This window comes from Mus caroli, unplaced genomic scaffold, assembly GCF_978045245.1.
Source record: "Mus caroli unplaced genomic scaffold, Mus_caroli_1 scaffold_17, whole genome shotgun sequence".
Taxonomy (NCBI): Eukaryota; Metazoa; Chordata; class Mammalia; order Rodentia; family Muridae; genus Mus; species Mus caroli.
In genome coordinates, this window is record NW_028227272.1 from 33,834,682 (window position 1) to 33,860,198 (window position 25,517).

Consider the following 25,517-nt stretch of genomic DNA (forward strand, 5'->3'; position numbering starts at 1 on the left):
CAGTCTCTAGATGGTCCATCCTTTTGTCTCAGCTCCAAACTTTGTCTCTGTAACTCCTTCCAGGGGTGTTTTGTTCCCAATTCTAAGAAGGGGCAAAGTGTCTACACTTTGGTCTTCTTTCTTCTTGAGTTTCATGTGTTTTGCAAATTGTATCTACATACTTTGGTTTTGTATATACATACGTTGGTTTTCATCCATGACTCTTGGCTCATCGCTCCTGTAATTTTGGCTCATTGCTCCTGAAATTCTCTAAGTCTACGTCACAAGCTAATATTAGGATATTGACAACCTCCAAAGCAAGTCTTAGAAAGCAGTCTCTCCTCCTTCCTCCTCTCCCATTTTCTCCTTTTCTCCCTCCCTCCTTCCATCTCTCCTCCTCCCCTCATACCTGCTTTCGTTTCTCCCCAAGGCCGACCAGAGAAACAAGAATTTCACTCTGACAAGGAAGACCACGGAGACTAAAAATACACCTGAATCTTATCCTAGTCTTCTTAGGGCAGGCCATAAAAAGACAGTCTTGTTTTCTTTGCATAATAGTAGGTCATTAGACTCTTTTAATTCCAGAAGAATTTGCCCCAGGCCCTTGGGGAAGAAATAGTAAAGAATCTGACCAGACAGGCCTTGGTAGGTTTCCTCATCCAGTCTATCTGTGCCTATGCGATGAAGTCTCTGTAGAATCAGACAGGGCATGATTTGGAGAACATCCAGATTGCTGAACCTTGTGTGACCAGGGACGATATAGCCTCTCCACACCCCTTCCCCATACCTTGGCCTATCACCTCTTCATATTACGTTTCATAGAAATATGCTTATGAGTCTGTAAGCCACTGAAGCAAGTTAATTCAACAAGAGGAGGGATTTTAGTTATTATTTATTTATTTATGGCCAATTGGCCTTAGCACAAGTAAAACAATGTAGTGCTTGGAATTGACATCTGAAGTGGGCTCACATGCTGTGCAATCTGATGCTGTCCCTAGGCAGATAACTTCATAAAGTGAATCGTATTAAAAGACATACAACTTGCATCTACTGCAGAATTGCTTGCTTGTTTGCTTGCTTGCTTGCTGGAGGGAAATCCACCACACATTTCGGGATCACATGATGTTGTTTTGTTTTGAGTTGATTTTGACAGTGTAAGACTACAGGACAAACCAAAAACCTTATTCTCCTCCCCTTTGAAGGGTATAAAGAATAAAAATGAATTCATTGAAATAGTGTTTAACTCTGGGTGAAGCCAGAGGAAGCCTGCAAAGGAGGGGAAGGAAGGATTATAGGAACCAGAGGGGTCAAGGACACTACAAGAACATGACCCACAGAACCAATTAAGCAGAGCTCACAGGGGCTCACAGAGTTTGACATGATAATCACAGACCTTGTATGAGTTTGAGGTCCTCTGCATATACATTGTGGTTGTGTAGCTTGGTGTTCTTGTAGGACTCCCACAAGAGGTTGTGAGGGAATGTCTCTGATTCTTTTGCCTGTGCTTGGGACCCTTTTCCTCCTATTGGGTTGCCATGTCCAGCTGTGACATGAGGATTTATGCCTAGTCTTATTATATCTTGTTATGCCATTTTGGTGGATATCTCTGGGAGGCCTGCTCCTTTTTCTTTTCTTTTTTTTCCTTGGGGAAAACTAGAGGAGTGGATCTGGGGGAGAGAAGAGGTGGGAAAATGGGAGGAGCAAAGGGAGGGGAGATGGGTTAATAATATATATAAATAAAATAAAATAAAATGATGTCTAAGTTGGGTGTGGTGATGCATGCCTAGTCCTTGAAATGGAGGCTGAGGCAGGAGGATCGTGAGTTTGAGGCCAGCCTGAGCTACATACTGAGATTGTCTCAAGACATGCCACCCCCTCAAAAAAGTCTTAAGAATATTTCATTTACAAGGAAAATAAAAGCAGGAAACAAGATGAGCTGTTCTGATTATAGGAAACTACATCTGGGAGCTAGCCTTCCCAGCTCCCCCACTGTGTACTCATTTCTTGTTAGTAGTATTAAAAGGAATCCCAGCATAACAACTTTGAATAACAACTTTATGTTTTGAATTACCTTAATCACACTATAGGAGTGTTTTACCAGCTACATTAAATATATGAATCTGCTCTAGTTCAGTGCTATAATGGTAGTTTTCAGGAAAGCATTGCTGAGTAAGGCAGAACATGAACATAAATTAACAAAGGGGACTAGAGAGAAGGACAACCAGAGAAATCACGAGAAAGTAAAGCCAGACTTAAGACTGCCCATAAATTACACTTAAGGAAATACCAGTGAGAACAATGACATTGAATTGCCAACATTTGAAGAAACCAGGATGTTGGTTCAATAGATAAATGGATAAACTATGGTGCGTGTAGACATAGAATAGTATTCAGAACTAAAAAGAAATAAGACTACTGAGCCATCACAGAAAACTGATCTGAAAAAGCCATATACTTTATGATTCCAACTACAGGATACCAGGAAAAGGCAGAGCTTATGGGAACAGTAATACATCACATGAGGTCAAGCCAGGAGTGATAGTGACGCATGTCTAACTTCAGCACTTGGGGCATGAGGTAGGAGAAGTGAGGCATATTCAAGGCCAGCCCGAAAAATGAGCAGTGCACACAAGACTTTTAAGGCAATGAAACAGCTATGTTTAATACAGTGATGGATTTATGTTGTGACTGTACACATTTGTGAAAAGTCTAGAGGGTGTACAACATCAAGTATGAATCCTATTACAAAATATGCATTTTGGTGGTGGTGATGTGCCAATGGAGAGCCATCAGTTAGAGCAACTAGCTGATGCCACCCTTTGGCATGAGGTGGCAGGGAGGGTTAGAGGGAAAAGGACTCTCCCAAATGTCTTACTAGTTTTTCTGGGAATGTAAAACTGCTTGAAAATTAATAAGGAAACTGTTTGGTAGATTTCAGTTATAACTAAATACTTGTATTTCCTTTAAATTCAAAACTATCATAAATATAAATACCAAATACTTAATACCTAAATTATTTTCTTGAGTTCAAAATGTTATAAGAGATAACAAAACATCTACTAGGATAATTATTTAACTTCAATTTTATATAAAGTGTAAATTGGCAGGAATTAAAGTATATTCAGTCATAATTTAAGGCATATCAGATAGGAAAGGCACAACTACAATGAAAATCATAAACTCTTACTATAAATCAATTATTTTAGCATTTCACAATTTGGGGCAACAATGTGGTAAAACAGAACAGTGGACAGAGACTCTGGAATAGTGGATCTGCAGCTCATTTGTTAGCAATTCCTGGGGCAAGTTAAGTTCCCTAATGTCTGAATCTGTTTTTTCATCTACCAAATGTGATAACATTTTGTTATGACTAAATGAAGATAGCACATGAGAATACCAACAAATAGTTGAAAATTCTGAACCAACTTTATTTTTCAGCAAAAGTTGCACAATTTCCATAAACATAGGAATATTTATTCTCAATACAAAACAGATTCTTACACATTTCACAAATGTTTTCTCTATAGCTTGATATTGCTTCAGTCTTCACTGTCGCTTTCTGACTCACTCAGCTGCAAGTCACTTCCTAAAATAAAAATAACAAAACTGTTGAACTGTTCATCTTTAATAAATTCATTTAGTCTAATATGATTGTGTATAATATAATTCAGCCACATACTGTGTACATCAATCAATACTGCATAAAAAGTAAAAGCCACAGCAGTAAACTTCAGCATTTCCTAACACCCGGCATTTATTTTAGCTTTCTTTCAAATACTGATGGCATCGTTCCCTTTACACTACTCTCTTATTACATCAGACTATCATTTTCAAGAGTGCAAAATTTATAATGTGTCTTTACCTTCAGATGCAATCCAAACCATTGTGAAGTCTCACTAATTTACTTCTCACCCTGTCAGTCTTGCCTACTTATTGATCTTTTTCAGAACATTTCCACGACTTGCTCGTGCACACGTGTGGAAGCCAGAGGACGGGTTATTGGTGTCACTTCTCTCCCACTCCCACGTGAGCTCTGGAGATTGAACTCCACTCAGGAAGTTTGGTGGCAAGCATCTCTACCCACTGAGCCATTGCACTGATGATAATGTTTTTAAGTACTGGAGCTCAAACTCTGGGTCTTGTGTATGGCATGCAAGCAAAGTACTCTTCTCTCAAAGTACTTGATTCTTATTTATAATATATTGGATTTTGTTTTATTTCTGCTTTCCTTTGTTTTGCTATACACAGCCAGCTTGGTATACAGAGTAAGTTCCAGGCCAGCCAGAGTTACATAATAAGACTTTGTCTTCTAAAAGGCTATGCCGTCATATATCTTCCTAGGATCACATGGGTTTTTTTCCTTATTTCAGAATTGTATTTGCCCATTTTGAGGAGGAAGTTCTTCACTCTGTCTCTTTCTCTGTCTCTCTGTCTGTCTGTCTGTCTCTCTGTCTCTCTCTGTCTCTCTGTCTCTCTCTGTCTCTCTGTCTCTCTGTCTCTCTCTCTGTCTCTCTCTCTCTCTCTCTCTCTCTCTCTCTCTCTCTCTCTCACCTTTATAATACTCTTTGCAGGATCTTGTGATTCGGCCCCATTTACCAGAAACAAGTTTTACAATCACCTTTGAAGATTGCTATCTCTTGGAGATATGGTAGGTCCCTTCAAGGAGTCAATGAGTAACAATGCTGCATAAACCATTGCTTCTGAAACAGAGCCACGGGAATGGTGTAAACGGTTGCTTTTCCCCCTAGCCTCCTTTCACTAACTGAAGAACATCACAGTATCTAGTACTCTTTCCCATCTTCACTTGCCCTCACCATACATTGTCTAGCTTCCCACAGAAAGTATAACTTCCCTGCATCTTATCAAGAAACTTGGTTTGTGTTCATGTGCACATTTGAGTGCATGTGGAAGCCAAGGACAGTTTCAGGCATTGTTCCTGAGTGCTATCCACCAATGCTTTGGAGACAAGATCTCTCACTAGCCTGGAACTCACTAAGTGGGTTTATCTGGCTGGCCAGCAAGCTCTAGGGATTCCCTTGTCTCTGCCTCACCCTACTCAGGTTTTGTTCTTGCTTTTTCTAAACATGGGTTCTAAGGATTGAACTAAAGTATTGCAAGTGCCTTCCTAACTGAGCTATGTCTTTAGCTTGTACCAAACACTTTGTGTGTGAGTGTGTGTGTGTGTGCTTGCATGTGTCAAGAAGTCAGAACACAGTCTTGGTTGTTGTTCTGCAGGCCCTAGAATTTGCCAGTTAAGCTAAACTGATCTCCTGGGTTCCTCCAAAAGGCTTGGGTCATATCTCCAGCTCTGCCCTCTGTAGCACTCTAGGCTCTGGCTGACTCCACTCCACTGATCCTGCTGTTCTTGGTGATCATCCTATGGTACTGGCATCTCCAATATACTGTGGTCTTCCTCTGCAACTAGACTTATCAATAGCCTCTCATAGGCTCTCTTCATGGTGACAAGCCTCAGCTTTTTTGCAGGACCCCTTCAGTCCTGGGCCATCAACTACAACTGAGACTGCACCTTCACCAATGGCCTTCGAAGGCTTCTTACAGTGCCAAGCCTCAGCTGCTCTCCATACCTTTAAAACTAGTACCATCTGGGTGATTCTTTTACATTATCAAGTCCAGATGCAGCATGAGGTTCACCCTTGGCTATCTCTGAAACACAGCGTCTTTGTGCTCTCAGAAAACACTTCCCAGATTTCACTTCAGTGATACTGGCCTCTTCTTTTTTTTTTTTCCAATGTTTTTATTAGATATTTTCTTCATTTACATTTCAAATGCTATCCCTAAAGTCCCCTATACCCTCCCCGCCCCCTGCTCCCCTACCCACCCACCCCCACTTCTTGGCCCTGGTGTTCCCCTGTACTGGGACATATAGAGGTTGCTAGACCAAGGGGGCTCTCTTCCCAATGATGGGCGACTAGGCCATCTTCTGCTACATATGCAGCTAGAGACACGAGCTCTGGAGGTACTGGTTAGTTCATATTGTTGTTCCACCAATAGGGTTGCAGACCCCTTCAGCTCCTTGGGTACTTTCTCTAGCTCCTCCATTGGGGGCCCTGTGTTCCATCCAATAGATGACTGAGAGCATCCACTTCTGTATTTGCCAGGCACTGGCATAGTCTCACATGGAGACAGCTATATCAGGGTCCTTTCAGCAAAATCTTGCTGGCATGTGCAATAGTGTCTGCATTTGGTGGCTGATTATGGGATGGATCCCCAGGTGGGGTAGTCTCTGGATGGTCCATCCTTTCAACTCAGCTCCAAACTTTGTCTCTGTAACTCCTTCCAGGGGTGTTTTGTTCCCAATTCTAAGAAAGGGCAAAGTGTCCACACATTGGTCTTCTTTCTTCTTGAGTTTCATGTGTTTTGCAAATTTTATCTTGGGTATTCTAAGTTTCTGGGCTAATATCCACTTATCAGTGAGTGCATATCATGTGAATTCTTTTGTGATTGGGTTACCTCACTCAGGATGATACCCTCCAGATCCATCCATTTGCCTAGGAATTTCATAAATTCATTCTTTTTAATAGCTGAGTAGTACTCCATTGTGTAAATGTACCACATTTTCTGTATCCATTCCTCTGTTGAGGGACATCTGGGTTCTTTCCAGCTTCTGGCTATTATAAATAAGGCTGCTATGAACATAGTGGAACATGTGTTCTTATTACCAGTTGGATCATCTTCTGGATATATGCCCAGGAGAGGTATTGCTGGATCTTCCAGTAGTACTATGTCAAGTTTTCTGAGGAACCACCAGACTGATTTCCAGAGTGGTTGTACAAGCTTGCAATCGATACTGGTCTCTTCTTAATCACTAATAATTTATTAGTTCCAGAAAATCAGCATCAATTGTCCCAGGAATCTCTTCTATTCTTGACTCTACAGGCAGAGTCACATGGACAAAGTTGCTGAGTTCTGCTGCTTAGTGGGGCTGGAACATGCGTCCTTCTTCTATTACATCATCACCAGCTTTCTGTTTTCTAATTCTTTCACTTCCTAAGCTTAGCTGTTCTGGAACTTGCTCCATAGATTGACCTTGAACTCAGAGATCTGCATGCCTATCTCCTAAATACTAGGATTAAAGGTGTGGTTCTACCACGCCTGGATTTAAACTTCTCTCTACTTAGAATCTTCTGTATCCCAGGCTGGCTTTGAACTCAGAGATCGACTTGCCGCTGTCTACTGGAATTAAAGTCGCATACCACCTTACCTGAACCTAAGCTTTTCATGGCCACTATGCCTCAAGATTCAGATCAAAAGCCTGTGTCTTTCATTTCTGAATTGTAGTTCATTCCAGATTAAAAGTTCAAGTGAAAACAATAACCAAGTAATAATAATGCCTAACATGATATAAGTATTCCTTGTTCAATGGTAAATGCACAAACAAGTTTAGCTGGGTGGACTCTTGCCACAAGTCACCACTCCCTTAATCTGTTTATCTCCTTGAACACAGGATTCAGCTCCATTTCACTTCCTGGTGCCCTTTTATTACTTGAGCCACACATTTTATATTTTTCCTTTATAAGTCTGCTTTGCTTCTTCAAAATGTTCTTCATGAGACTTAACCAGAGAACAAAGTTTCTGTTGGGCTTTCTTGAGACTTCCTTTGTTAATGGAATTAATATAAATTTCTTTACCTTAGCCTCAGGTAGGCTCTTCAGACAGGGTCAAAAGCAGCCACATTCTTCACAAAACAAGGACAGTCTCTTGGCCACATATTAAAATTCCTCTCCCCTGAAACCTCTAGCGTCAGGCTTCCACAGTTCAAATCACCTTCAGCAACATCTTCCATATTCCTACAAGGATGGCCCATTAAGCCCCATTTAAAGCATTCCACTGCTTTCCAAATCCAAAGTCCCAAAATCCACATTCTTCCAAACAAAAGCATGGCCAGTCCTGTCACAGCAACACTCCAGTCCCTGGTACCAACTTCTGTCTTAGGGCTTTACTGTTGTGAAAGAGACACCTCAACCAAGGCCACTCTTATAAAGGACAACATTTAATTGGGGTGGGCTAACAGGTTTAGAGGTTCAGTGCATTATCATCAGGGTGGGAGCATGACAGTGTCCAGGCAGGCATGGTGCAGGAGCTGAGAGTTCTACATCTTGTTCCAAAAGCAAACAGAAAACTAGCTTCCAGGCAGCTAGTACAAGGGTATTAAAGCCCATGCCCACAGTAACACACCCAATCCAACAAAGTCATACCACCAAATAGTGCCAGTCCCTGGATCATACATATTCAAACAACCACACTAAGAAAATAAATAGTAAATAAAGCAATATGATTTTGTTAAGGTCTACTCTCTATTGTAAAAGGAATTGCAAACTTTGAAAAGTATAAATCAAGAGAGGTGATAAATTAAATTAGAATCACTAAAAGATCAATACAGCTAATAATATACATAGTTGATCAAAATTTCCTTGACTGTATATACACAAGACTTGCCTAAAGTCAAGCCAGTCAAAACTTCAACATGAATGTGCAAGGGCCTCACAAAACTCCACTCTAAGATGAGGAGCTATTGGCAGTTGGTGGCTTCTATGGGAGGAAAGTTCAGCTATCTACAGAGATGCAGCCCTAGAAGATTGACCTTGTTTCAGTGAATGGACCTACAGTTCTGTTCATACACATACTGGCAACATCAAGTGCACATAGCAGTTAAGGGAAAGGGAGAACATGAAGTTGGGAGGAAGTCCTGGTATTGATGGTTGGGGAAATCAAGAAAATGAGCTGAACTACAGTGGTAGTCATAAAGATGAAAAGAAGTAGATGGATTTAAAAAATATTTAGGAAGTAGAAGTCAAAAGGACTTGATGAAATATTGAGTATACAAAAAGGTAAGAGAGTAACTCAATCCTGGAATACAATCAGGCTTCTGGTTTACATAATGACACAAATGCTGCCATTCACTAGGCAAATAGACAGTGAGCCAAAAAAATATAGTGTTGGTTTTTGTACAACATGTATTTGAAGTGCCTTTTACTAAGAGATGAAGCTAGATCTATCTGCCCAGGACTCAGAGGTCTGCATGGAGATGGGTGTTTGAAAGTTCTCTCTGGATAGATAGATGGATAGATAGATAGATAGATAGATAGATAGATAGATAGATAGATAGATAGATGGATGGATGGATGGATGGATGGATGGATGGATGGATAGATAGATAGATAGATAGATAGATAGATAGATAGATAGATAGATAGATAGATAGAAACAGGAGCATGAGGAGGTTATCTAAGAAAAAGAAGATAGAATAAAAAGAAAAGGGCCCATGGAAAAGCTTCGAGGAGCCCTCACTCCAGTGACAGAGTACATTTTAAACTTGCAAAGGAGAAAAAATTTGGCTAATGATTACAAAATACATAAATGAAGACTCTTCTTTAAATTTTAGTGCACAATAAACATGGCTACACCTGCAAGTCCTGTTTTAGTTCTTATGGCTATGCATACTTACGTAAAGTACTCATCAGAAGGGTACTGTGGTCCTGAAGTCGATGACAAGTAGCATCCGCCCCTGAAGTTCTGTACTGTGGCCCAGCAGGCACGCTAGGGTGCTCTGAGCTGTATTTCCTTGGACCCGAAGGAGAGAGTTGGTCATCATCTTCAGAATCACTCGAACTGTCTTCACTACTGGAAGATGAAGAACTTTCGGAATCTGATGAACTATCACAACTACTCATTTGGTCCATACGACCAGCTTCTGCTTTCAGTTCTGAAAATAGAAATAATAGAGTCAAATAGATAACAAGAAGAAACACAATAACATAAACGCATTAGATTTTAAGATAAGGAATAAATAAAACTAAAACACATATTCCAGCATCTAAACCATTTATTTTAGAAATTCCTGTAGTGCACAGTCCAAGAATCTTTCTAAACATCCAGCCTGTTGCTGTTGCCCTTGGTTATCACCAGAGGTGGAAGGTGGGTCCCTATCGCTAAAGACACCATGTATTTCAATAACAGGGTGCAGAGACCCTTTTGCTGGAACTGACCTACAAGCCCTTTCCTTGAGGATTACCTTTCATGGTACCCGAAGGTGACATATGGAAGCTTCAATGGAGAGAGGCAACCAACTGTCTCACCCAGCTATCATGCCCATGGACCCCATCAATTGGCACAATAACACAACATAGCAGTAGTGGTACAGACTTATGACTCAAACAGCCAGAAAGACTATACTAGGTGCCAGAAACTTAGGTAACTTCTCAGTGTTAGTGAAGTCATGGTTATTAGGGGAGAATCTATAACCACTAATTTACTAAAAGACCAGCATAATCCCTAATAATAACACTCTATAAACATTTGTCCTTACATCCACAGATAAGTGTAGTCTTTGCCCCTCCATCCAGGAAATTTCTTTTTGCAATAGACAGAGAGCAAAACAGAAAACCACAACCAATCAAAATTCTGAGTTGTAGAGCCCAGTCCCAACAGATATACCTACAAAACCTATCTGCACCTAAGGCTCAGGAAACATTTGGGAGTGGGGAACGAAAAGAGTGTACGACTCCCAGATCTTACAATGTTACAAATAGATCAGGGAGTAGGCTGTGAGATTGTGTCTCCTGCTGACATCAGAAGCTATATCCACAGAGTCTACTGCCCAAGTGTTACCTAAACAAGGATGATACAAATGAGCATACCAAACCGGATATCGAAAAACCTAGGAAGCCTCAACTCTACACAAAAAACTATTAGCCAACTGAGGGAAGCTGAGAACAAGAGAAATATTCTTCCCCAGGGAAGAGCACACCAATTGGCTGTCCAGTGCTAAATGATCAGCTCTGAAAACATGCAGAAACACACAGACAGACAGACAGGCAGACAGACAAGCATACAGCAATATATGGACTAAACAGGTTATATTTGGTAATATATATGTATTTACATGTAAATATATGCATGCAATAGCAATTAGAGAACAAAAGAGGCCATGAACTTAAAGGAGAATGGAAAAGGAGTGTTTGCAGGTAGGAAAGGAAAGAGAGATATGTTTTAATTAAAATTAAAAAAAAAATAAAAACCCCTCCTTTGGCACCAAGCTGTATTTTAATAATGGGATTATGAGACTAAAAGTATAGGTAACCAGTTGGATATGGCATCATAATTTGTAATCCTAGCATTCAGGAGGCTGAGACTGGAGAATACCAAGTTCCAAGAACTATACAGTGAGACTTTTCCTCAAAAAGAGGGAGAAGCTCAGCTATTAAGAGCACTAGCTGTTCTTCCAGAGGACTAGAGAGTGATTCCCAGCACCCACTTGGTGGTTCACAACATCCATGACCCAGGGGATATGATGCCCTCTTCTGGCCTCCATGGGTACTGCATGTATGTGGTACCAGTTTTATATATATATATGAATGTATATGCAATATACTCATTAGCATAATAGGTAAAGTCTCAAAAACAGGGCACAAATAATATCTAAATTTAATTTGATATGTATAATAAATATATAATAAATAATGAAAAATTTAAAAGTGTAAAAATACAAAATGCATTATTAGTTTTTTCCTTAGTCCTTAGTATGCACCGTGCAGTGTCATACCTATGGACTTCATTCTTTTTCCAGCTGGTCTAGAGGAAGCTTTGATGACTCATGCCTTTTGGGTTTTGTTTTTGCTTTGTGACCTACCAGGGCTTAACTAGATCTACTCTCATGGGCATGGGTATGAAGGTACCCACTTGAAGATGAGCAAGTCATCAATGACAATCACTGAAGACAATGCCCTCTCCTCCGGTAGCCTATGAATTCCTCATACAGGACTGAACACTTACTGTGTGTCTGTCTTGCACGTGCCCTTGTAGGCAGCTACAACCGTTGTGAGTTCACGAGTGCCCGCCACAGACAGCATGTCACTGCCCTACAGCATGCTGTCTTCCCTATCCCTATTGTTTGGCTCTTACATTCTTTCCCTCTTCCTTGATGCTCCCTGACATAGCTGTAATATTCTTCTGTATCTTTTTAATGGCTACTGGATCCACTACTGATCCACTACACGGTCATTAAATTCCCGATATTAATGATTCATATCTTTTCTTTTTTTGTTGTTTTACTTTGTTTTAAAGTTTTATTTATTTAATGTTTATCTGCATGTACAGCTGCATACCAGAAGGGGGAATCAGATTTCATTATGAGATGATTGTGAGCAATCATGTGGTTGCTGAGAATTGAACTCAAGACCACTGGAAGGGCAACCAGTGCTCTAACCACTGAGCCATCTTTGCAGCCCTCATTTTTGTTTTTGAATAGAGGTTTATCAATTGTGTATATGTATTAATAAACTCTTTGGTTCACTGACATTCTCTACTGCTTTCAATTTCATTTATTTTTATTATTTCTTTCTTTTTGCCTTTTGGGGTTTATTATTTTCTTTTTCTGGGCATTGGAATTTCAGTATGACACCTTACTCCTTCTCTAATTCAAGCATTTAGTCTCACAGATCCCCCACCCCCACCCCTGACACTGCTTTGGATGCATCATGTCCACCTTCTGTGTTTCTCATTTCCTTTTATTCTCTCTTTTTTCTTTAACCCATGGACCATTTAAAAGTAGGGAAATTTCCAAGTGTTTAAAGATTTGTTTATTGTCACCTGCTATTGACTTTATGAGGGTGTTTTGTTATGGTCAGAGTACATGGTTTTTATGATTTTGTTTTAAATAAATGAATCAAGATTTTTCTTATAGCCCACGGGATGGTTTATGTTGTTGAGTGCTCATTAAGCAGACACTTGAGGAAAAAAGGTTCATTTTTTTGTTGTATTTAGTTGACATGTGGTGTGTGTGTGTGTTGCCTGTTACCCAGAGCACACTGAGGAAGTAAGTCACTAAGGATCATCGATTTTTATATTTCTATTTTCATCAGTTTTATCTCATAAGTTTGCAGTTCCATCGCTAGACACATTGTCTTCCTGTTAAATGAACCCTTTAGTTATTATTAATGTACTTCTTTGTGCTAATTTGTTTTGTATCTGATATTAATAGAGCTGCATGTGCTTTAAATGTTTACAGGGTGTATTCTATCCTTTCACTGGAAAGCTGCCTATTTCATTAATTTCTTATAAACAACACACAGTTGTATTTTTTTTTTTGGTAAAAATAATTTTTTTTCTCCATTTCAACTAATTGGGTTAGACCACTCACATTTACATTAGTCACTGGTTCACTAAGGCTTACCTGGACGTGTAATATTTACTTCATGCTTATTTCCTGTGCATTTGATTTCGATTCCTCTGTTTTACATTCCTTTCATTTCTGTGGGATAGCCGAATCTTCTTCAGAGTTCTGTCTTCCTCCTCCCTTCCTTCCTCCCATGTGCTTTAGGTGTCACTTTACATAGATGATGGTGTTCTAGCATGTATGTCTTGCCATGATTCAGTGTTACAAGTAAGACATGAAAATCACTTACTTTAGATGTCTTTTCTTCTCAACTTTTAAATATTATTGTCTTAAGTATCAGTATTAACCAAAATGTTAGCCTTTGCTTTGATTGCCACATATGATTTGGGAACGTCACGAGGACATTATCTTTTGAACATTATCTTCCTGTTGTTCTTTATCCCTAACTGATGCTCCCAAATTCCTTCTTGTTATCATTTCTTTTATGATTACTTCAATTTCTATAGCAAATATTTCAGAGCAGCCCCCTAGTCACAAGTACTTTTAGTGTTCATTTCTGTGGAACTCTATTTCTCCTTTATTACTTGAGGCTAATTTTGGCAAACACAGAGTTCATAACTTTCAGCATTAGGCAGTGTAGGGCCACTTCTGAGTTTCCAATAAGACACATGCTATTACCTACGTGGTGCTCCTGTGGGTGATGCAGCATAGCTCTCTTGCCTTCTGAACTTTTATCTCTGTCCTTAGTTTTCAGATGTTTAATTTGTGTGTTTGAGCATGCATTTCTTTGGGCTTATCCTGTTTTGGATTTGTTCGATTTCTTGAATCTATGGGTTCATGTTAATCAACCTGGGATTGTTTTCAGGGATTATTTCTTCCAATTATTTTTTCAGCCCCTCTTTCTTTGTCCTCTGAGTGTTCAGTTGCTTCACCTCTTGGAAATTTTGTCAGTTTGCAGCAAATCTTTGGGGGCCTATTCCCTTCGCTTAAGTACACTTTCTGTTTTAGGTCAAGTGGATTCTCTCTGTCTATTTATTCTCTGGTAAGTGAGCCTGCCCAGTGGATTCATGCTGTTATTTTGTTAGTTTTATAATTTCTATTTGCGCCTGGTTTAAAATTTCTCTTTAAGTCTACTTTTCACTTGTTTCAAGAAAATTTATAATTGAATCATTTTGTGAAAGCTATTTTAAGACCATCATCAGATAATTCTAACATCTATTCTCTCTGGGAATTACTACAGACATTTCTCATTCAAGTTGTGATTTTCCTGATTTACAGTATAATATGTAACTTCCTAGTGTATCTTACTTTTTGTGTGTATTCTAGGGAACAACCGACTTAAATCTTTTAGTTTAGCAGGCAGTCCTGGTTCAGATTTAACATGCAGACACTTGCCTGTTTCTGTGACAAATGACACTCTAGTTCCAGACCTTTTACAGATCTGTTGTTGTTTTCTTGGTAAATCTCCAGCAACTAGAGTTCCCACTGGTAAACTTGACAAAGGGGCTTTACTATCATTGAAGCCCAGTTCCTGAGAAAAGGAAGTCTGTGGCCTACTACAACAAAGACTGCTTCCAGGGTTGAGTGTGTGTGTGTGTGTGTGTGTTCCCATGAAGGGAAAGAAAGTGAAAAGTGCTTCCCAGCAAGGTGCTTGTTATAGCAGGTATCCCTTGCCAGTGTCACCCAATCTCAAGGTGACTTTTTTTTTTTTTTTTTTTTTTTTTTTTTGGTTTTTCGAGACAGGGTTTCTCTGATAGCCCTGGCTGTCCTGGAACTCACTTTGTAGACCAGGCTGGCCTCGAACTCAGAAATCCACCTGCCTCTGCCTCCCGAGTGCTGGGATTAAAGGCGTGCGCCACCACGCCCGGCTCAAGGTGACTTTTAAATGCAGAAAAACCTTTGAAGGCAGGGAGGCTGTCTGGGAGATGGAGAGGGAATGGGCATTTGTCAGTGTGATGTCACATGCACATGTCTTCTGCCCACACATTTCCTGATGGAGGAGGATAGTCTCAGCTCAAGCACAGAGGAGCAAGCGCTTGCATAGCATTATTCCTTTTGCTGGAACACTCAGCTTCCTGGTGCCTCTGAGTGAGATGGGGAATGTTAGGCCCTATCTAGTTTCTTAAACTCAAATTTACAGATAACTCGAAGATTGCAAAACATGGATGCACAGAATTTCTAGTGTAGTTTCTGGATATAAATTGGGAAGATGATTCAACCATCAGAGAGTAATCAGTTACATAAATAGAAAGGTGGGCCAGCAGTTAAGAGCAGGCTCTTAAAGAGGACCCAAGTTTAGTTCCCAGCACCCATGTCAGGTGACTCACAGCCACCTGTGACTCCAGGTTCAAAGGATCCCATGTCCTCTCCTGGCATCTGCAGGCACCTGCACACATGTGAGCAAACATGTATTCCCACACACATATGCATAGTTTGTAAATTACTTCTTTAAAAAAATAGAAGTTGGAGTACTGTAGGGTCAATAAAGCATTTGATAGAATATAGTCTAAGGATGCTATATGGACATTTCCAGGTAGATAATGTTCTTTTGCATACACGTTTAGAATAAGAAAACTATTCTGGGTTCAGGTAAGCTGAGTCTCTACCTTTTCTGAGGTATGATGCCAAAGCCATGCTTTAATTAAGGTCTGAAACACAAGTGCCACATGAAGAACCTTTACCTCTACTGCAGGCCACTATTGAGGACACAATTACTTTCCAGAATTGTTTCACACAATGAATTGCTTTTAGTATCTAGTAGCAAGGAATAGAATGGGTCTTGGGCACCTATCTTAATATACCCAACTTACATCTTTATTCTTGTTTAGCTGTCCAGTAAGTGCAAAGCTAAATTCTATTTTCATTTTAATAACTAGCAAATATACTTTAAAATTTCCCTTTAATCTCTTAATTTTGTAACTCTATACGTGTACAGGAGTGATACCATGATACTATTTTGGAAGTAGTCTTAATATAAGATAAAATAAAATTCAAGATCTGGGATCTTGTTGATTTTCAGTTACTGTAACATCAATATCCTAAGTGTAGCTAGGAAAAAAAAAGAGCTTTAAGTTCCTTCCTCTTGAACAACCTATACCTCCGCAGAAGTGCCCTCCTGCAAGAAGGGACACAGCAATAGAAAGAAACTTCCTCCTGTTTCTGTTGATTTGGAGGTGCCTTAGCCATCTGCAACTGACTATAAACAAAAAATTTCACAGGAAGATGCTATAAAGAACTGATAAAACACCTTTTTTCTCCTAAATGATAATAAAAAATGATGTGACATGGATATACCTACATAAATATGCTAATTTACATGTTATATCATTATCCCAGAGAAGTACACACTCATAAAAATATATTCTGTCCTCACTAAGTCCCACTGTTAATGAAAACTAACACTTAATATTTACTTAATATTACTTACCTCTATAAACTGACATGACATACACTTAAATTTTACCTCTTTCAATATCATCCATTAGAGATGTTGGAGACATCTTCTCTTCTGATGGAGAATGCTGTACAAGGTTGGAAGTCCTAGGCAGATTCCACATTTGCTGTTGCTGTTGTTCTAGTCTGTACTGGATTTTGCTACTCCCTTCCACTCTGCAATCAAGAATATCAAATATCAAAAAAGGTAAGCAAAAAATAATCACAAATTAAACTTCCTGAGTTACTGAACTTTATCACTTGGTCTTTAGAAACCTCTCCAGTGACATTGAAGGATTAAAATGTTAATACATTTAACAATTATGTATCGAGTTCCTCCTATATGTGTGGTGGGTCCACACTTACACACCGGTCCGGGGACGGCTGCAATGGACAACGGCAAAACAAGGCACCCGCTCAAAGGAGCAGATAGTATTCTTATAAATGACTACGATAAGGAGAAAATATACGTGCAAATTAATTAAAACAGGCATATAAACAAAGGAAGAGTACACTTCAGAAATTATGGTTGAGGCCCACTTTTCCTGCTTCCTGTGATCAAATCCTTCTGGCTCCTCCTTCCTGAAGATTTTAGGCCCTCATTTTCTCTCATTCATTTAGACTCCCAAAAAATCTTGGTTTACCCATTTTCTGGCTTCCCACATTGTTTCTTTTTATCCAGTTTCTTTGCTAATGTTTCAGACCAGAACTGCAAACATGCCAATCCCTAGTTGGAAAGATCTTAATATGTAACTACTGCCAGCAAGGAAATGTCCTTGCTGGTTCTCAGTTAATATTCAAGGCATTAACCCCCAAACCTACCTTTACAACCTAACCTCTAATCCACTACCATCATCCCCCGCTTTCCAATTCTCACGCGGGCGCAGAGACAAATACCTGCTCTGTTTAAAGAGTCTTATTCACCAGCCCTGAAAGAATCAGCTATATTTCTGCCTTCACACTTGCTTTATATATTCTCATATCCTTTCTGGTCAGTTTAAGGGAGCTGGGGCAGCAGGGATATTAGCAAATAGAGGTTCTCAGGTTTCTTCTCTCCGTTGAAGTTGGCTTTGGGGACAGCTACTTTGTAAAACACGTTTTTGTTAGTGTATATTAGCTACACAAGATAATGAGCTTCATCATGGCATTTCATACATGTATAATGTGCTTCGATAATATCCACCCTTCAGTTCCCCTCCCTTGCTCTCTCCAATTACAGCACCTTCTGTTTTAAACACACATTTAAGGTGATTCTTAGGATTTTAGCTTGCTTTGAAGTAACATTTTTCTTTTTTAAAAATTTATTTTTTATTAGATTTATTTATTTCACTTTATGTGTATTTTGTCTGCACTTCTGTATTCTGTACCATATGAGTGCTCGATACTTGTGGAGGTCAGAAGAGGGCATTGGGTCTCCTGGATTTGGAGTTACAGATGGCTGTGAGCGACCATGTTGGTGCTGAGAATTGAACCTGGGTCCTCTGAAAGAGGAACAAGTGCTCTTAACCACTGAGCCATCTCTCCAGCCCCAGACGTAACATTTTTCAACAATTTTTTTCTAAAGATTTTTATCAACCATGACCCCCCCTTCAATTCCTACAGTAATTTTTATTTCTACTGTTTGTTTAGCTCTTAGAACAGTGCTCTTATCTGGTTTAAAATGTACTATTTATATCTAAAAAGGATTTAAGATGCATATATAAATATATATGTATATTTATATATATGCATATATACACATACTTACTGATTTTTAAATTAAGTGGACTTAGTATGATTAAACTGTATAAAGTATAGAAGTCTTAAGGTTAGTCTTTATTTAGCAAACTGTCCTTTCTCTAGTGTGCCTTCCATATTCTAAGTACTCAATTTACTAATAAAGGTAAAGTTATTTTGGATAGTGGATAGTGTTTCTGCTCAGTCCAATGATATACATATCTGGAAATCATTTCAACACCACAAGGCAGTGTGCTAAGACCTTTTCACTAAGAATTATTACTAAATTTAAACTTTAAAAGATTTAAAGAAACTTTTAAAATGTTACCTTATTTTGTTCGTCTGTTTGTTGATGTGTATAGATCTGGGTGTGGCACATGTACATTTAAAGTGCATTAGTCAGGTATGCTGCTCTATCACTCTCCCCTTAGTCCTTTGAGGCAGGGTCTCTCTTTGATCCAGTAGCCTCCATGTTTTGGCTAAGCTGGAGGCCAGCAAGCCCATCATTCTCCTAGTTCAAACCGCTGCAGTGCTGAGGTGCTGAGTTCTCAGACACATACAGGGTGTCCGGCTTGTCTCTTGAGTAGTGTGGTCTGAACTATAATCCTCATGCTTACATAGTAAGTTCTCTTTACAGCTGAGCCATCTTTGTAGCCCCAATTAACAGACTTTTTAAGGAACACATCTCATAGCACAATTTGACTTAATCCATTCATTCTTTTTCCTTAGAAATGCAAATGTTGATAAAATAGTTTCTTTCAATGCACCACCTACCTGGTTTTTTTCACAGTGATGTTGCTGCTGAGCTTTTCTAGGCGACATTCCCCAGTATCATGGTTAATAATCAAAATGCATTCTTTTAAGTAAGGTCTCTTGGAACCTTTGAAAACTGTGACTGGTGGAGTTGAACCCTGTTTAAGAAGTTATCATCATTACTTCAAATATCATAGTGATTCAATTGAGATGGGCATTGAGTTCTTTTTGTACTGTTTTTTTTTAACCCGTGTTATATATCAAGTCACTTATAACTGATTTAAACTTACTACCCTAAAACCAACAAGTGTGGCTTAAAAATAAAAGTACAAAGACAGAGTTGGTTTTAAAGGGCTGAGATCAACCCAGGTCTGGCCTCTATTTCTAGCTGCTCAGGAGGCAGAGTTAGGAGGGTCCCAAGTTCAAAGACTGTCTGGATTACAGAATGAGTACAAAGCCAATGAGGAAACTTAGTGGGAGCCTATCTCAAGATAACTGAAAAAAGGGGCTGTGGTACAGTGGTACAGCAATTGGCTAGCATGTATGAAACTTTAGATCCAGGTACACTTGCACACACACACACACACACACACACACACACACACACACACACACACACACACGAGATCTCAAACCTGCCATCACTGAAAAAAGGAAAAGTAATTACCCTGAAAGTTTGATTGTTCATTTTCACTAGGCAACTTGGATTCAATCTAATCTAATCTAATCTAATCTAATCTAATCTAATCTAATCTAATCTAAAAATATATTTACAGGGAAGGAAACAGGACCTTTCAATCATATTCTCATTTTGAGATGATCTAGAAAATATCAATAAAGACCAAATCTTATTAATTCTCTTGTGTGACAACAACATACACTTTATTAAAATTTGAAAAGTTCTTTCTCAGTAATGCATAAATACTGATTCAAGAAATGAGTTAAACTTTAGGGTTTTTCTTTAAAATGTATCAGAAGGGAGTGGTAAGAGAAAAATTACTAAGAAACAGTTATGTTTTCTATTATGTCATTCTTAACAAAAGGATGAAGAGAGAATGAGGAGATGGCTCATTTGGTAAATGTTTGCCACACAAGCATGAGGACCTGAGTTCAATTCCTAGCACCCACATATAGAGTGCACAGTGGTACTTACTCACAGTCTTAGCACTAGAGACAAGACAGGCAGGTCTCTGGATTTTGCTGGCCAGTTAGCCTTGTCTAGTCTGCTTATCTAAAATAGTAAGATGAATGGCTCCTAAAAAAAATGAAGTATGAAAATGCACTCTCTCTCTCTCTCTCTCTCTCTCTCTCTCTCTCTGTGTGTGTGTGTGTGTGTGTGTGTCTGTCTGTCTGTCTGTCTTGCGCACACACAATTAAAGAAATTCAGCCCATTACTATTATTCTTCAAATTTCCTTATTTTTGTCACTGTCACCTCCAAACACGAAGACATTTTATATTATTATTCTTAGTCTCGCATGAATAATTCCTAAACATAGTTCACCTGGTCACAGCTCACAAGTTCTCACAGTCTCTGTATTTTAAGGAAGTTTAAGAGGTTTATAAACTTTCTTCTTTATCAAACTGAACAACATTTCTAATCTTTTTTAAAAAATTAAAACTTATTTTATGTGTAAGGGTGTTTTGTCTATATATATGTCTGTGCACCATGTGTATACCCAGTGTCCAGAGGTTAGAAGAGGGCATTAGATCTCCTGGAACTGGAGTTATAGACAGTGAGCTCCCATGTAGATGCTGGGAATTAAACCTGGTACCTCTGAAAGAAAAGCCAGTGCTCCTAACTGTTGAGCCATCTCTCCAGCCACACCATTCCTAATCTTGAACATTTAATTTCTGCTCATTTCCTTAAAATACCAAGTAATTATAAGTATATGAATTATCTTTGCTTGAAAATAACTACTGAATACTTCCTACATCTCCATATTCACTATTATCCATCTTGGGGACTCAATCAACATTTCACCTAGATTACTGCCATCACTTTCTCTAGTCTCTTTCCAATTTTGTTACTAATTGTGTTAATAGGAAAGTCAAACTTTATGTACTCAGGATAAGAGTCATATTCTACAAACCTATAGTGGGGTCCTTTATGACTTTTTAATTTCTTCTCCAACACTCTAAATCAGAACGATGCATACCTGGTTTGTATGTGTGAAAGTTTAGACCTTGAATATCTACCAAAGGCCTACAAATTAAAGCCTTGTCATCTACTGAAGTGGTACTATCAGGAAGTTGTGGACACTTAAAACAGTGGAGTCTGGTGATAGCTCTCTGGTTATTAGGGTTACCCCCCCCCCAGGCAGGTGCTGGAAGCCCAGGGCCTCCTCTTACTCTCTTATTTATATATTTATCTATTACAATGAAGCAACATTTTTTTCTTCTGATGTATATTCCCACTGTGATGTGCAAGAGATCAACTTGATCATGAACTGAAACTTCTAAAACCATGGTCCCAAATTACCCTTTCTCTTTATAAGCTGATTTTCTCAGGGGTTTCTTATATTAATGGAAAGCTAACTAACTTAAGCAATAGGTACCAAGAAGTGGGGTCATTGCTATAATAACAGTTGACAATGTGGCAATACCAACAGAAAAAATGAGATAGGAAAGATGCTGTTGGGTGAGGTTTGAGATAGAAATAGGATTCTGTTGGGAACTGACCTGAAGTCAACCTTGTTATAATACACACGATAAATGTATGCCTACATTTTTTGACTATTCCCTGAGAATTTGCTGGAAGCTGAGCTTAAAGGCAAGTTTATTAACGGAGGAAGTGTCAAGGCAGCAAATACCTAGATTACACCATGGATAGTTCTGGCTGCTTTTAGAGAGATTTATAGTGGGAACAAAAATAATGGAATATAAAGATTTGGAAAGCCTGCAGTTTAGCTAGAAACAGAGCATTAAGAAAAAGCCATTGCTAAAAAGATTAATATTATTGGAAAGAAGTTAAATGCCTTCTACCTGATTAAAAGGAAAGACACCTTGGTGGCACCTCTGAAATTTATGAGGTCATAGACATTAAGGACTCAGTGATATAAAGAAAGCAAATTTGTTTCAAAGACTTTCCAGGGCATAGTCTTTTGACAAGAGATTTCCAGGGCACCCTGCTCACTTAGGACTTCTTAAATGGGTGAGGAACTCAGAGGCTGTGGGTACCTCCATGACACACTCTAGCCTCATTTGTAGGATCTAGGCTTTGTCCACATGCAGAGTATAAAGGTTATGGGATCAAGTAGGATTCCGGTGAGATTTCAATGGCAAGTCGGGTGTGGGGGCGGGGAACAAGTACTGTTGTGGTAGGTCTGAGTCCCTGCAAGCAGCCCCTGACAGGATGAGACACAGAGGGAGCAGTGAGAGTGAGGCTGGAGCTGCAGTGGAGACCCAGGAGGGAAGAAGGCCGGAATGTGGAACACCTGCTTCCCTGCCTAGGGTATGATACCACAATCAGCAGAGTCCAGATATGTGGCCGTGTGGGCTGCATCTATCAAGGCTGTGGGGGATGGAGCTGCCTAAGCCCTTGGGATCCACCATCCTACCATGGTGTGCCCTGGATGCTGAGCATGAAGATTTAGAATTTAATGTCTATCTCCTGGGGGCTTGATCTCATTCCTTTTTGCTATCACCCTGTTCTTTCTTTTTGGAGGATTAAATATCTGTTTATTTGGCATCAATGGAAATATGTAACTTTATTTTTTATTTTTCAGACCTCACAGCTGAATGTGTCTCGTGTCTCAGAGAGAACTATGGACTTCGACTTTTGAACATTTTATACTCTGGGGACTCTTTGGGGTGCACTAAAGGCATTTAGCATTAAGAGGTAGATGTGAGCCTTGGGGGGACAGAACAGGATGCTTACAGTTGGATCTGAAATGTTCCTGAAAGGATCATGTATTGAAGGTTTGGTTCCTAGCTTGGTGTGACTGGGAGAGGAGGAATGTTGAAGAGGTAGAAACGTGAGGAAAGTTTTTAGTCACTGGACAATTCGGTAGACTGAGATGTGAGGATTCTGGTCTTGGCTATGATATAAATTTTAATTTAATTTAATTTATTTTTTTGCTATGACTAAAAGTAGAAAAAGAAACCCATAAGTTGAATCTTTTCCCTTTACAAACTGATTATCACAGGCATTTATGGCATAGTAGAGATAATTGACTTAAAGTGGTCAGCCAAGAGGCATACTAATACACACACACATATATATATATATATATATATATATATATATATATATATATATATATATATATGAACAGCTTGTTTGAAAAAAAGAGATCTGGTATCCAGCATCTGTGGGCATTAGCATTCAAAGGGCATACTTCCCCCCAACCCAACCCCCCCCCCACACTCACACACATGCATACACATACATAAAATAAGAAAAAATTAATATAAAAATATGGACCTGCTGAGGGCTGGAGAGATGGCTCAGTGGTTAAGAGCACTGACTGATCTTCCAGAGGTCCTGAGTTCAATTCCCAGCAACCACATGGTGGCTCACAATCATCTGTAATGGAATCTGATGGCCTAGTATGATGTGTCTAAAGAGAGCAGCAATGTACTCATATACATAAAATAAATTAATTAATTAAAAAATATGGACTTGCTCACACTTCTTTATTTTAAAGAATTTTAAATGTTTTAAAATCTCTGATCTGAAACAATGTTTTTGTTACAAACTAAAAGCCATTTTCACATTGAAACATGCTTTAAGATGTGAGCTCAAAGACTCTTAAGCATGAACAAATGAATCAGAACAGAACCTCAGGATAAGGGAATGAAGCCATAGTAGTATTAAGCAAAGGAATTTAGTTATTTATGTTTAATTAATTTTAAGTAGAAATGGGCTATATAAATGTATAACGTTAAACTAAAATTATTTAAAGAAATTCTGCCGTAAAACGTTGCATTAACAAAACTTAGGTGTCTGGCTGAGGTGGCAGAGAAGGGCAGTGGGAAGAAAAAGGGAAGGATCCTAGGAAAGACAGAAATATATCCCTAACACCCTTCTTATATGATTTCATAATACCTGGAGAAACATAGCTTTCATAAATAACTGAGAGTTACAGGTTTGATTATGAATAACAGGAAGGGGGAATAAACACAAAATAATGATAAAATGGAAAGATAACTGATGTTTGGTAATACTCATAAATAATGTAAAAAGATAAATAAAGCAGGCTGGGAATATAGCCTGCTTATAGACAGAGTACCTGCCCTACCATTTGCAAGGCCCTGGGTTCCACCCCAGAACCAATAAAAAAATAAAAGTTAAGGAGGAGCAAGGTGGTGCCTGATAAGCTCTTCTGGTCATCTCTCTCTCCCTATAGACACACCAAGCTGAGTAGCTGTTCATATGATAAAGGAAGGAAACACAGCAAGACCTCACCCTACCTGTTTTTAGTATAACAAAACAAAAGGACACACTAAAGCCTGCAAGGAGGAAAGAATTGCCAGAACCACCTGCACCCCAACTGTAAGCAACCCTGCAGGGAGAAACACACCTCTAGCTTTGGGTAAGGAGAGAGTCCAGTCCTCAGACTTAAAACCCAACAGCAGGCTCATCCTAGTGAACCACAGTGTTGAGCAAAGCCCCACGAACCCTACCACATGGCTAATACTGGGGCCTGAACCAGTGGACCTGTGTTAGGTCAGATAGCAGGTTGTTTCACCCACATCTCTTACAAAGTTAGTTGACAGAAAGCAGAACTCTTCCCATTGGGAAGCAGAAACTAAAGGTAGGAAAAGCTTTTTCTCCGACCACAGTGTCTGACCCACCACAGTAAAAACTTCAGAAAAAAACTGAAGGCCTTGAGTTCATAGAAACTCCAGATTGGCCCTAGCATCAGGTCCAGACCTATGTGTTGAAGGAATTGAACAGTTTTGAATGCATCTGTTCTATGCACAATGTTGACTTAGGCTATAGTCATCTCCATCTAAGGTACAGGATTCTACAGCTGCAATCCAACTAACACCCTTCATAGCTAAGAGACTGTTTCTACCACCTATCTCTGTCCTCAGGCTGCATAGATATTACAAGGTCCAAGCTCCTAGAAAAGGCTATGAAACCTCAGATGTGGTTGAGATTTATGCCCTAGTGGGACAGACTTGTGTTTTGATCTGCATCACCATCAGCTCCACTGTAAACACCAACATACCTTGAGGCTGCATAGGTCATTGTAGTTTTGTGGCTCTCATCATCTAGCTTAATAACACCAATGTGGGTGACCTGCAGGCTGCCTTCCCAAACACTACCCCAACCTCAAGCTGTAAAGCTTATTTCAAGCCTTTTTTCTCGGGGAGAATAGGTCATAATAGCAAGCATAAGGTTTTTGTTGTTGTTTGTTTGTTTTTGTTTTGTTTTGCCCTGGTGACACCTGACACTGGGTGTGTCCCATCCCCAGGCCTGTCTGTGAACAACCACAGTTCCAGGAAAAAACAGGCAGTCTGCTTCTACTGGACCTCACTTTTAGCCAATAGCAG

The 25,517-nt window shown here is 39.3% G+C and overlaps 1 protein-coding gene across 10 annotated transcripts in view; it reads right to left on the bottom strand.

Annotated features, from left to right (window-relative positions):
• Nucleotides 1-3,127: 3,127 nt before the first annotated feature.
• The window catches only part of Eaf2 (ELL associated factor 2), an 82,832-nt gene continuing 60,442 nt past the window's right edge, over nucleotides 3,128-25,517 (bottom strand). For 3 of the 10 annotated variants that reach the window (XM_085832380.1, XM_085832379.1, XM_029470609.2), the window contains 4 exons: nucleotides 19,037-19,173; nucleotides 16,578-16,723; nucleotides 9,446-9,703; nucleotides 3,136-3,565 (listed from right to left, as the gene is read on the bottom strand). In XM_085832380.1, the coding sequence (XP_085688506.1) occupies nucleotides 3,519-3,565; nucleotides 9,446-9,703; nucleotides 16,578-16,671 (399 nt within the window). In that variant the 5' untranslated portion in view covers nucleotides 16,672-16,723; nucleotides 19,037-19,173 and the 3' untranslated portion in view covers nucleotides 3,136-3,518. Of the gene's footprint in view, nucleotides 3,566-9,445; nucleotides 9,704-16,577; nucleotides 16,724-17,059; nucleotides 17,113-17,190; nucleotides 17,268-19,036; nucleotides 19,174-25,517 lie in introns of those variants that run through there. The other 7 variants (XM_029470611.2, XM_029470612.2, XM_021184801.3 and 4 more) reach the window with 5 other exon arrangements.